We start from the raw sequence: 12,512 nt of genomic DNA on the forward strand, positions 1-12,512 counted from the left end.
TCGACGTTGTATTAAAAAAAAACTAATCATTCTTAAATCATATCACAATTTTTTAGCTACGCGCGAGAGTTGTTGAACCAGCCTCGAGCTGAGCAATGGATGAGTCGCGACGAACCAGTCTTTGCATCAAATACGATCGACTAGTGATAAGATACAAGGGAAAAAAGGCAGTTCGTGGAAAATATTAATGGACCCATTTAGTTCCATGAAACGAAATCGATGACACGAAATATCGTTTGGCCCAGTTTTCGGTAAACGGCCAAGTGTTATGATCGCCGACCCGCTAAATCAGGTTACTCGGTAAACATACGTATCGTGACTATAAAATTCTACCAATATTACCTCCATTCAATTGAATCGACTTCGGTGAACCGCACGGTACGATAGAAAAACGTGATCGAACGATGTATTCGCAACGGAAATGTTAAAATAAGTACACCCATTACGTTACGACCTACCGATCCGCATCTAATCTCCAATTTCCATCTCCATCAATTATATCACTTTTTTTCTTATTAATTTTCTCTAATTTAATGTCTTTTATTAATAGTAAAAAAGTTGATTGATACTTGGCAGTAATTAATATGTTATTTATTTGTAATAAAATTCCACTGATTCGCCAATAATACGGATACATTTGGTGCCACTGTTACAAAGAATCCTACATCTAAAATTCTATCATTGATTTTGGGGAATCACATGAATCCCACAGTCTTCTTTATCGTAATAAATCGCTAATATTAGTTCAGCTATGCTCTGTTGGGCATTAACTTTTAATTTTAATGGGGGATTCTAGAGGCCAAAATAAGACGAAAATCAAGAATACCAATTTGTTGATAGAGGCTTCGTTAAAAAGTTATTAACAATTAGATTCAAAAATTTGAAATCGTTTTGGAAAAATTATTTTTGGTTGCTAGGGTCAATTACAATCATTTTTGGTCATTACACATACCCCCGAAATCCTACGTACTTTCGAGAAAAAAATTCCTTACCGAAAATTTAATTAGTTGCCTAACCTAACCTAAAAAATTAGTTACCTTTCGACGAAAAAAAATTTCAAATTGTTCTGGAAAAATTATTTTCGTTTGCGGGGATCAATTATAATCATTTTTGGTGAATAGACATAACCCCGAAATCCTACCCATTTTCTAGAAAAAAATTCGAGAATGTGTGAAATTTATCGACGGAAAAAAAACATTTCAAATCATTTTGAAAAAATTATTTTCGGTTGCGGGGTTCAATTATAATCATTTTTGGTGAACAGACATACCCCCAAAATCCTACTCACTTTCTAGAAAAAAATTCGAGAAGGTGTGAAACTTTTTAACGGAAAAAAAAATTTCAAATCGTTCTAAAAAAAATATTTTCAGTTGCAGGGGTCAATTACAATCATTTTAGGTCATTACACATACCCCCGAAATCCTACTCACTTTCTAGAAAAAAATTCCTTACCGAAAATTTAATTAGTTGCCTAACCTAAAAAATTGGTTACCTTTCGACGAAAAAAAAATTTCAAATTGTTCTAGAAAAATTATTTTCGGTTGCTGAGGTCAATTATAATCATTTTTATGATTTATTTTATCACTTTCTAGAAAAAAATTCGAGAAGGTGTAAAAATTTTCGACGGAAAAAAAAATTTCAAATCGTTTTGGAAAAATTATTTTCGGTTGCGGGGTTCAATTACAATCATTTTTCTCCATCAACAAAATCAAATCAATCAACAAATCAACAAATTGGTATTCTTGATTTTCGTCTTATTTTGGGCTCTAAAATCTCCCATTAAAATTTTTCCCAGGGTTGGCCGAACACCCTGTATATTTGATATGTAACTTACAACTATATATTTGAATTAATAAATACATTAATACGTTTTACAAAACATGTCAAACCAGAAGAGTGGCTGACCAGTACGGGGGACTCCTACGTGGTGCCAACATAATATAATAAAACGTTACCAACCTAAACAATCTCTAACATATTCCTTACTATATTTGCAACGGAGTTACGACTAAATTTTTAACGTTAGAATGTCTTTTTTTTCTACGATCCAACATTTCTACATTTGTAATCGTGACCGCCAGGGCGCGAATGGTCAAAAGACCGCGAAAACGAAGAGAAATTTGAATCGTCGTGGTATTAATAAAAACGAATTTCCCGCATAGTGTCCTTTCAGAGGCATTCCGTCGACGAGGATCCGCCAAACGAGCAACCGTCGCCAAACGAAGAGAAAAAAACGACACCGGCACGGCTCGCGATCGTTAACCGTGGAAACAGGGGTGCCACGACGAGCGAGGAAACGCTGCCTTGGAGATCGGACATACCAGGCTTGGCTCTGCCTATTTTAGCATTGATTCATGATCCTGAGGAGGCTCACGACGTCCCGTTGACTGATCGCGAAAAGAGATGCCTGGCGGTGCCCATCGGTGATTTGCACGATGGGAAACGGAAGCTTTTCAAGACACGTAGCACCCCGTCACGACCGTGAGTAAAAAAAACTATTCTATCCATTCATCGAACATAACCTAAACTTGAATAAATTAACTGTATCGTTCGATGCATCAACGAAATGAATTGTTTCAGTATATACATTATGCTAACACATCGCGTACAATGTACAGTGTATCGTATAGGTTTAGGGGAATTCCGAACGAAAATTATAACCTCCAAACTGATCGATTTTTGTCACCAGACAAAAATGCATCGATCAATGTACAAAAAAGTGTATATTTTTGCTTACAAATTTGAAATAATTTTGATTATTTTATTTAATAATCAATTTTTTGCTCATTTTTAATATTGCAATTTCTTGTCAACCGATTATTGATTAACATTTGCTTCAAAAGTATTTTTATTCGGTTAACGAAAGCACAGACGAGACTCACGAGTAAACCTTACATCCAATGTATTTTTTCGGCCCATTGTTATGGGGCTCTAGAGCCCCATTACCATTTTCATGTCACTCGCAACATTACCAGCAGGGTACACAAATGAACACAAGAGAAAGTGAGACAGAAAATGAAATTAAAGAAAAAATTTTTTTTTCGAAAATGCGTAGGATTTCGGGGGTATGTCTATTCACCAAAAATTATTGAAATTGACCCCTGCAACCGAAAATAATTTTTCCAAATCGATTTGAAAATTTTTTTTTTGTCGAAAAATTTAGGCACCTGTCGATTTTTCATAAAAATTCGTTATTCATTTTTAGTAATTTTGTTTGACGCCCTATAGAAAAGGTGTCTAATACTTATTTATAGGTACCCATGAGCTCTACTCCAGAAAAAAGTTTCATTAAAATATATTCACTAGTGTACGAGTTATGGCTGTTTGAATATTGGACCATTTTTAGGGGGTTTTTCTCTCTTTACGGGGTCAAGAAACAACTTTTTCAATATTGTTAGAATTTCTACATATTCTTCGCTAAAATACGCGTTGTTTGCCATTTGAAACATCAAAATCCTCCAATCATATTTCAGGCCTCAGATTATATTTTCGGTAAGGAATTTTTTTCTCGAAAATGTGTAGGATTTCGGGGGTATGTCTATTCACCAAAAATTATTGAAATTGACCCCTGCAACCGAAAATAATTTTTCCAAATCGATTTGAAAATTTTTTTTTTGTCGAAAAATTTAGGCACCTGTCGATTTTTCATAAAAATTCGTTATTCATTTTTAGTAATTTTGTTTGACGCCCTATAGAAAAGGTGTCTAATACTTATTTATAGGTACCCATGAGCTCTACACCGGAAAAAAGTTTCATTAAAATATATTCACTAGTGTACGAGTTATGGCTGTTTGAATATTGGACCATTTTTAGGGGGTTTTTCTCACTTTACGGGGTCAAGAAACAACTTTTTCAATATTGTTAGAATTTCTACATATTCTTCGCTAAAATACGCGTTGTTTGGCATTTGAAACATCAAAATTCTCCAATCATATTTCAGGCCTCACATTATATTTTCGGTAAGGAATTTTTTTCTCGAAAGTGGTCTATTGACCAAAAATGATTGTAATTGACCCCTGCAACCGAAAATAATTTTTCCAGACGGATTCTAAATTCTTTAATTTTGTCGAAAAATTTAGGCACTCTTGTCGATTTTTCTTAAAAATTCGTTTTTGATTTTTAGTAATTTTGTTTGACGCTCTATAGAAAAGTTGTCTAATAGATTTTTATAGGTACCCATGACCTCTGCTTCAGAAAAAAGTTTCATTGAAATACATTCACTATTGTAGGTGTTATGGTCGTTTGAAAATTGCGTTTTTTAATCCATTCCATAGTTAACCCATTTGCATCATCGCTCTATTTAAGCTTCCGCATCGAAACATCAGCGACGTTCAACTGACGACTGACTTGTATCACCACGCGCGGTCGATCGTATGTGCAGTAACGGGCATCGAAATTATTCATCGAGTTTATTAAGAATGTACTTTTTAAACGTTTGATACACAGTGTTATATCGCAAATATCGCATTTTACATTTTTTTATAAAGAAAAAAAATTTATTTAAGTTAAAATGAACATTTAAATAAATTAATTTTCGTGAAATTCTTTAAAGTGGTCAATACATAATGGTTTATCACAAACATCGCATTTAAAGACCGTCTCCCTTCGAATTGACTTACTTAAGCATACAACGCATCGTTTTGAAGTTCTATTTCCCTTTGCTGGAGTTGCAGGTATCCGTACAGGAAAATGCCTGCCAGTAAATCGCGTAATGGAATCATTGACAGATGCCTTATTTACATTTATGTTGGGTAAATATTTATCAATAATTTCTTCAGCTAATAACTGTTTAAACACATGAAACGCTCGATCTTTCTTATGATTTTTAAAAATTACATAACTGTTCAGCAACATCATGTCAATAAAATAAAAAAATATTTTTTTATAGGCTTTTTTACATCGTCGAATAGTGTGAAATTTGCTTAACATCTGGTCGCCAACATCAACTCCACCCATATATTTATTGTAATCTATTGCTGCGGTTGGTTTTAAACTATTTTCTCCAGTATATCGGTTTCGTTTCCCTGTCTCAGCAAAATGTAAATCGTGCATAGTAGTTAGCATAACGACATCTTTCTTGTCCTTCCACTTTATCGCCGCCATCTCTTTTGTACTAAATATAACAGCTTCACCCTTTTGTAGTAGGTGTGATTTTAATTCTGGAGGCATTCCTTTTCTATTTATTCTTGCTGTTCCACATACATTTGTTTTCATATTATATAATTCTCGGTATAATGTTGGCGAACTATACCAGTTATGAATGAATAGGCAATACCCCTTGTGCAATAATTGACTTTCTTTTAACAAATTGATTACAACATTCCTGCCAGCAGATCCTGTATCAGTTTTATCTTTTCCTGTACATATATTGAAATTATGTATGTATCGCGATTGTGAATCACAGAGTTTATAAAACTTGACACCGAATCTCGCACGTTTTGTTCGAATAAATTGTATATAATGTAAACGACTTCTACATGACATTAGTGATTCATCAATGGAAATGTTTTTATTTGGGACATACATGCGAATGAAAGTTTTATTTACAATTTCAGTAACTTCTCGAATTTTAGTCAGTGCGTCATTAGGATTATTTGTACTGGAAAAGTGTAAATTTTTTGTGATAGAAATAAATCGGTTACGGCTCATGATATTCTTAAAATACGGAGTCTCTATACTTTCATCTGTTGACCAATAGCTTTGAATCGTGGGCTTGGAAATCAGACTCATTAAAATATTTAAGGCAATAAATACTTTTAATTCGCCCTCTTCAAGAGGTATAAACTCTGCGTCGCTTGCGCCATATAAATTTGTTTCAGTAATTATTTTTGTAATTAATTCATTGTTAAAAAATAGTTCAAAAACCTCCCTTCTCGACAGACCCCGTGTATTTACGGTTGCACCACCCGCAATTGAAAAACGATGTATAATGGGAGTATGATTTTCGGCTTTCCACACAAACTCTCCATTTATACAACTGTCGCACTGTTCATTTTCGCTATCATCACTTGACGAAATCCTCCGGCAACGTTTTCTAGGACGTCGTACCTCAATACTTGAATCCGAATCAGGATACTCAAAATCCATTGGGGCAGCTAAAGTTTAGATTATATTATAAAATAAGATTGTTTTCCAAACTTTCATTCTTAAATTTAAATATACTTACTCGCAGCGGCAGTTTGAAAGATTTTCACAGAAAAAGTAAAACTTTTTTAAAATACACTGATGTATATTGAACTTAAAGAACCTAAACGCTCTCGCAAGTGGTTAAACGTTGTCTGTCGCAATTGAAAGCTATTTCGCAACTGGTAAAAGAAAGCAACATAGGCTCGCGGAATATTCCGCGCTTGATGATAATAAATAGTCGCGGCTCGCGGAATATTCCGTGCTTGGTGATAGTAGACAGTCGCGGCTCGCGGAATATTCCGCGCTTGGATGCAAATGGGTTAACTCACATGTATTTACACACACAACTACAGCTGTCTGTCCATCAACTAATTCATTGAATAGTTTCTCAACTGACCGCCATCCATGAGAAGAGGACGCTAAAATCACCTTCGAATTTTCAGGTCGGTATGGCAGTCAGAAATGTCTTACCGATCGTCCCCTTGTATGGGAATGAAATCACAGACGAGATATATGAATAGACGTTTCACGTAATGTAATTTTTCGGTCGGAGTTTCTGGGGTCCCGGGACCCCATTACCATTTTCGTGTCACTCGCTACGTTATCAACAGATTCAGAAATTAACACAAGAGGAAGCGAGACAGAAAATAAAATTACATAAATTTTATTATTTTTGAACGGAATTAAAGCTGTAGGGTCCATCATTGGACATTAATCGATTAATTTCATTGGAGAAATCAATCGATTAAGAGTATTTAAAAATTTCAAGATTATTAAAATTCATAAGGATGTATTTCATTGATACGTACACCGCAAATTCTCTATTTTTTATTTTAAATTGTAATACATCATTTATTAAAAAAATAACTCGGCCGAAACGTATTTGCGACTCGAAATCAGTTTAATCAGACTGTGCATCGGGGCCCCGGAAACTCCTCATTCCTCGCTTTCGCACACTATGCTCAATTGCGTGTACGTGAGCTCGTTGAGTTTCGGAAGAGCCGAGAAGAACAGGCTGATACTCGCTTTCCTTCTCGCTCTTGCATCGCTGACGTCGTTTACATTTCTCGAAAGCAAGCCTGGCATCGCCAACCGTTCGAATCGTCAGTAAACGACAAAAGCCATCGTGACCGACAGACCTTACATTTCTCGAAATCGGACCTGGGCGCTTTTTGAAGATTCATTGACTTTCCATACGAAGCGACCATGCGTTATATACATACACATGTTATACATGCTAGGAACTATAAATTGTATAACTTTCGTTGTATATCTACTTTCTAATAACATGGGAAAATTTTAAAATATAAAAAAATGTAAGAATACTGTAGAATTTTTGCAATGGAGAATTATTGAAAGAAAATGAGGTAATTATTTAGAAAAGGCCGGGTCTCACCGATTTCGATGATTTTTGAATATGTTGTAGAAATCAACATTTTGAGCAACTTTTTCCTATACATATAACCGCCGCTCGGCCTTAGTTTCCGAGATTTTTCTTCAAAAATATCGCTACTACTACAATGAATTCTGTCTATATGTACATATCTGTGGCTCTGTATTGCATCAGTCCACGATCGTTGCTTTTTTCTCTTGTTTGTATTAGTCGGCATGACAACCGACGACAAATAATGTATAATGTGTCGAGCTAAATCTAGTTCTGCATTGTTGTCAAAGGTTCGAATATTCTGAAGTATGGAACTCGCCAAATACATTATGTAGGCTATTTAGGTGAATTCTTCTTCCGTCGACAATATCATGCTAATGATCTAATAATTAAATTTGTCGAAATAATGGCTGAAATCTTTCCCACTTCTGATAATATCAATAAAGAAAATTGAAATAGAAAATGAATGCGTGGCCGCCGTTAGGCGGCCGGCTACACAAATCGAGTTTTTAATCACAGCTGTTATACGCATTCATTGCCGGCCGCCTCGATGTATCTATAGAAACAATAAACAATCGGCGAGTCGTATACATACTGCAGATTTTTTGTCAACAATCGGCGAGTCGTATATACATATATAACAGGCACGTAAGTGTAGATAGAATTCATTGTAGTAACAGCGATATTTGTGAAGAAAAATCTCGGAAATTAAGGCCGAGCGGTGGTTATATTTATAGGAAAAAGTTGCTCAAGATGTTGATTTCTACAACATATTCAAAAATCATCGAAATCTTTGAGACCCGACCTTTCCTAAATAAATAAATAAATTTTAATTTGTTGGTTATTACCTAATCATTTTTTATAATTATAATTTTATTACTTTACATTTTTTTAATTTCTTACAAATAACGTGTATCAAACTTTGAAATGAGAACACAAAACTTAATGTAAAATTACATTGAAATTCATTTGATTGTTTAGACTCAATCGTATTAATAGTATAAATATATGAACGCACGTCCATAAGCGTAGTAAAAAAATGTCTTTTTTAATAGTTAACCCTTTGCACTCGGCACCTTTTCGGACGTTAGCTATCAGCAACTCGACGCTACTTTCTCGCGAAAACGAAAACCCTTGAGTCGTGATATTATATGGTACAACTTTGGAACCAAGTAAGGCATTGTGTTGAAATTTGGTTTATATGTATTTATGGACATTGAAGAACACATATTTACAATACAAAATAAAAATTTATTTCTCATAATTTTCTATGGTATGGTAAATTCTGAAACAATTCCCAATATACATAGCAGGTTGATTTATACATGTTTCACAATAAAATGTTGTTTGACGTCTTTCTCCTGGTGTTTTCCTGTCGGAACAAATAATGCAGTCCCGGTTTCTTTGGCCTACATTTGGAATATGTAGCTTATTATTCATTCTATTGTCCGACAAAGAACGTTAATTTATTTAGATTATAACGAAGATAGCAATAGGAATGGTCCGACTTTGAATGAAGTTTCGATTTTACGTTTATAGTTTTTTACGTTTACGTTTTACGTTCTTTATGTTAAATAATTTTAGTAAACATTAAATAATATAGTTTATATAGTTACGTTTATTGTCCACGTGTTTGAATCCGACCATACGCCTCTGACCATCCTCGACAATCCTTCCACTTCCAACGTAAAAACGGCTGATATATTTCTCATTTTAATAGAATATTTCCCATTTTAATAGGAAAGTACAGGAAAACATGTGTTTCTTAAAAAATTGCGGTGAAATCAGTTCATTCTCCTTAATCACTAATAAACTTTCATGTCCCCTCAGAGGGGACAACCGAGTGCAAAGGGTTAAAATATGTTCATAAAATATTATCGTTTTAAAACGTGTATTTCCGTAAAAACAAATTTTTGTAATTTTTTCTTCATTATGGTATATTGCTTATACATTGTATATGCCTACACAGGTCGGAAAGTCAAAAATGCCTAGGCAGTCGAGAATCTCGGCTCGAGAATATGCGAGATCGAATTTCAGCTGTGTTGAGAGCAAGAAGGATAGACTGACATTCGCCGCCTTTCTCGAATCTACGAAGCTATACGAAACGCCAGAACTCATATACAAGGTGGTTGGCATTAGTGTGTGTGAGTGGTGGGGCAGTTCCCTTTCGGCACGGGTCTGCCGTCTGATAATACTCCACTGTCTTTTCCAATCCCTCCCATAATCAACTCACATGTATTTACGTACACACTCAGCTGGCTGCCCATCAATACTAATTCAGTGCCTAGTTTCTCAACTAACCGCCATCCATGAGAAGAGGCCGCTAAAATCAGCTACGAATTTTCAGGTCGGTATGGCAGTCAGATTCGGCCGCGAAAGTCCATAAGGTGAAACGTCTATTCATATATCTCGTCTGTGATGAAATTCATAACCTTCCAGAATGTTGAATTGTTTCCTTGTTTATTTTAATTGAAATAAAAAACGATTTCTTATCTCTGAAATTATATTAATTCCGATTCAGAATAGATATCGCTACTTGCATCGGAATTTATAAAAAGTAAAGTGAGTAAAAATCTTTAATACAGACTTGTCTAGAATTTTTACGGTTACCTATTGTATTTCCGTATTGTTTTATTTCTCTTCAAACATTTTGTCGCTGAGTATTATCAAATTTGAAATAATATCAGGAAATAATAGTCAATGTAAAATAACAGACATGTACTATTTATAATTCAATAGATACATATATTGTTTTAAAACGATGCTTAATTTGTGTATTAAATCGTAATTAATACCGTACAGTTGTAAACGTATTTTTCATCGATATAAAGTTCATTTGTCTACGAAAAAAACTACTATAAAATTTTCAATTTTCCATTTCATCACTTTAAAACCAAGTTCATTACCTCTAACTTTAACAAAATTGTTTGCTTTTTACAATTGGATGAATGTGACAAGTGCTACACAAGATGCAAACAGGGTTTATATTATCGAAGAAGTTAACAAGATCCTACATTAATTAATAAATGATAAGAATAATCAACATAAAAATATTGGTTTTGTTTTGTATTTTAAAGATGAATCCAAGTTAGCTTTTAAAAAAATATTCATAAGTATCAATTACTTTTACACAAGAATCTCCACTTAAGCGCCATCTTCCGATCGTTATACGTTCTTCGCAGTAGCTTCCATGATAAAGAAGAAAAAATGCGATAATAATGATAAGCATTTTCAAGAAACCAATCCGTATCGCTTTCATGAAATATAATACCAGTTTACGCTATAATTATATCGAACGATATCGATTTCTCGGGGATTTACAGGGTATTGACAGAAAGAAAACAATTGAAACGATAAGATGTCTACGATGATGGAAACAAAGAGGATGGTACGATCGTGAACGAGATATATTAATAGTTCTCATAATATGCTTCCTTTTGTTCAAGGACTATCGAAACGACCTAGCAATAAGAAATTATTTTCTCGATTCGTTTACTACGATATTGACGAAAACTGTGTGCTTTTTCCTTGCGATTGCCAAAAGTAGAATAGACTCAAATTTTGTTTTAAAAAATTGTAAAGGTTTATTTGTTTTTTTTTTTTTTATAGTGTAATGGAGAAACAGACAATTTCATCGAAAGTAAAAATGCAAGAATCGCCGAGAACCGTTCCGCAGAATATATCGAGCCCCGTGCAACACGTTAAAACGCCCGCGACTAATTACCCCGCAAACGTAAGGCAAATGTTGTCATTGTCGTCGAACGTAATGTATAATAAACTGTCACGAGATAATTCACAGGTGAAGCAAACGTGTGCAACAACTTCAAATGGGACTATTCAACATGTACAACCAGCACCCGTAAAACCGCAGTTCCACACTAACAAAGAAAAAGAGTGTTGGCATCTTTACAGAAAAATGTGCGATAAAGGTGTTTCCGTGTCCTTTGACACTGTTTTAAGGTTGGAACGCAACTAAGTTTTTCCATATAATTACAACTCCGTACACACGATCACGAATACATTCGAATCGATTTAGAAAAATACGATTGAAATTATTGAGACTATTAAAAACATATAGTAACTCAAAAAGGAGTTCATATACGGGGTGTTCGGCCACTTTTGGGAAAAATTTTAATAGGAGATTCTAGAGGGCAAAATGAGACGAAAATCAAGAATGCCAATTTGTTGATTGAGGCTTCGTTAAAAAGTTATTAACGTTTGTAGCTCCGCCTGTGAGACGCCAATCTGCAAACAACTCCGTGCGCGTGACAGTGGTTCTCACTCAGCATGAGACACTCTACTCACTGACGTACCGACAGCCATACAGTTTTCTGAGTGAGAACCACTATCGCGCTCACGCAGCTGTTCGCACGTTGCCGTTTCACAGGCGGAACTTTAAACGTTAATAACTTTTTAACGGAGCCTCAATCAACAAATTGGTATTCTTGATTTTCGTCTTATTTTGGTCTCCAGAATCTCCCATTAAAATTTTTCCCAGGGGTGATCGAACACCCTGTATACAGAGATGTTCCTCTGCGGAATATCTCGAAATCTAAGGTCGAGCGTCAATTATTGTTCAGATAAAAGTTGTTCACAATTTCATTCTCTATGACATACTCAAAAATCATCGGGATTGCGCCACGAATACTATAGTTTCTTAAAATTTTAAGTATTTTTTGTTAAAAAAAAATGTAAAAGTGCATTACTTTTTCAACCTCCCCCATCTATATTTCTTCATGCGGATCAAATACAGTCTTTTGTGAAAAAACCATTTAAAAAAAAGACTAAAAACCATAAAAAAGCCACTACAGTATATATTTATCTATAATTTTATACTAAATAATATTGTTTTTGTATTTAATGAATCGTGTTATTTTCCAGAGGTATACTGACACCAACAGAGTATCGATTACGACAGAGGGAGCTCCTTCAGGATTCACAATGAAGATGCATTGGGAAATTTTGTTTCTCATAAATGAATCTCGACTGTCCACCATTTTCA

At 34.6% G+C, this 12,512-nt stretch overlaps 1 protein-coding gene across 1 annotated transcript in view; it reads left to right on the forward strand.

Moving 5' to 3' along the window:
• Positions 1-12,512, forward strand: part of LOC122399879 — a 50,583-nt gene extending 38,071 nt beyond the window's left edge. Inside the window, exons 7-9 of the mRNA XM_043400936.1 lie at positions 2,163-2,481; positions 11,120-11,470; positions 12,392-12,512. Of these exons, the coding sequence (XP_043256871.1) occupies positions 2,163-2,481; positions 11,120-11,470; positions 12,392-12,455 (734 nt within the window). The 3' untranslated portion in view covers positions 12,456-12,512. The remainder of the gene's footprint in view (positions 1-2,162; positions 2,482-11,119; positions 11,471-12,391) is intronic.

Source organism: Colletes gigas, unplaced genomic scaffold (genome assembly GCF_013123115.1).
Source record: "Colletes gigas isolate AHSC1104 unplaced genomic scaffold, ASM1312311v1 Colletes_gigas_Sc00015, whole genome shotgun sequence".
Classification (NCBI taxonomy): domain Eukaryota; kingdom Metazoa; phylum Arthropoda; class Insecta; order Hymenoptera; family Colletidae; genus Colletes; species Colletes gigas.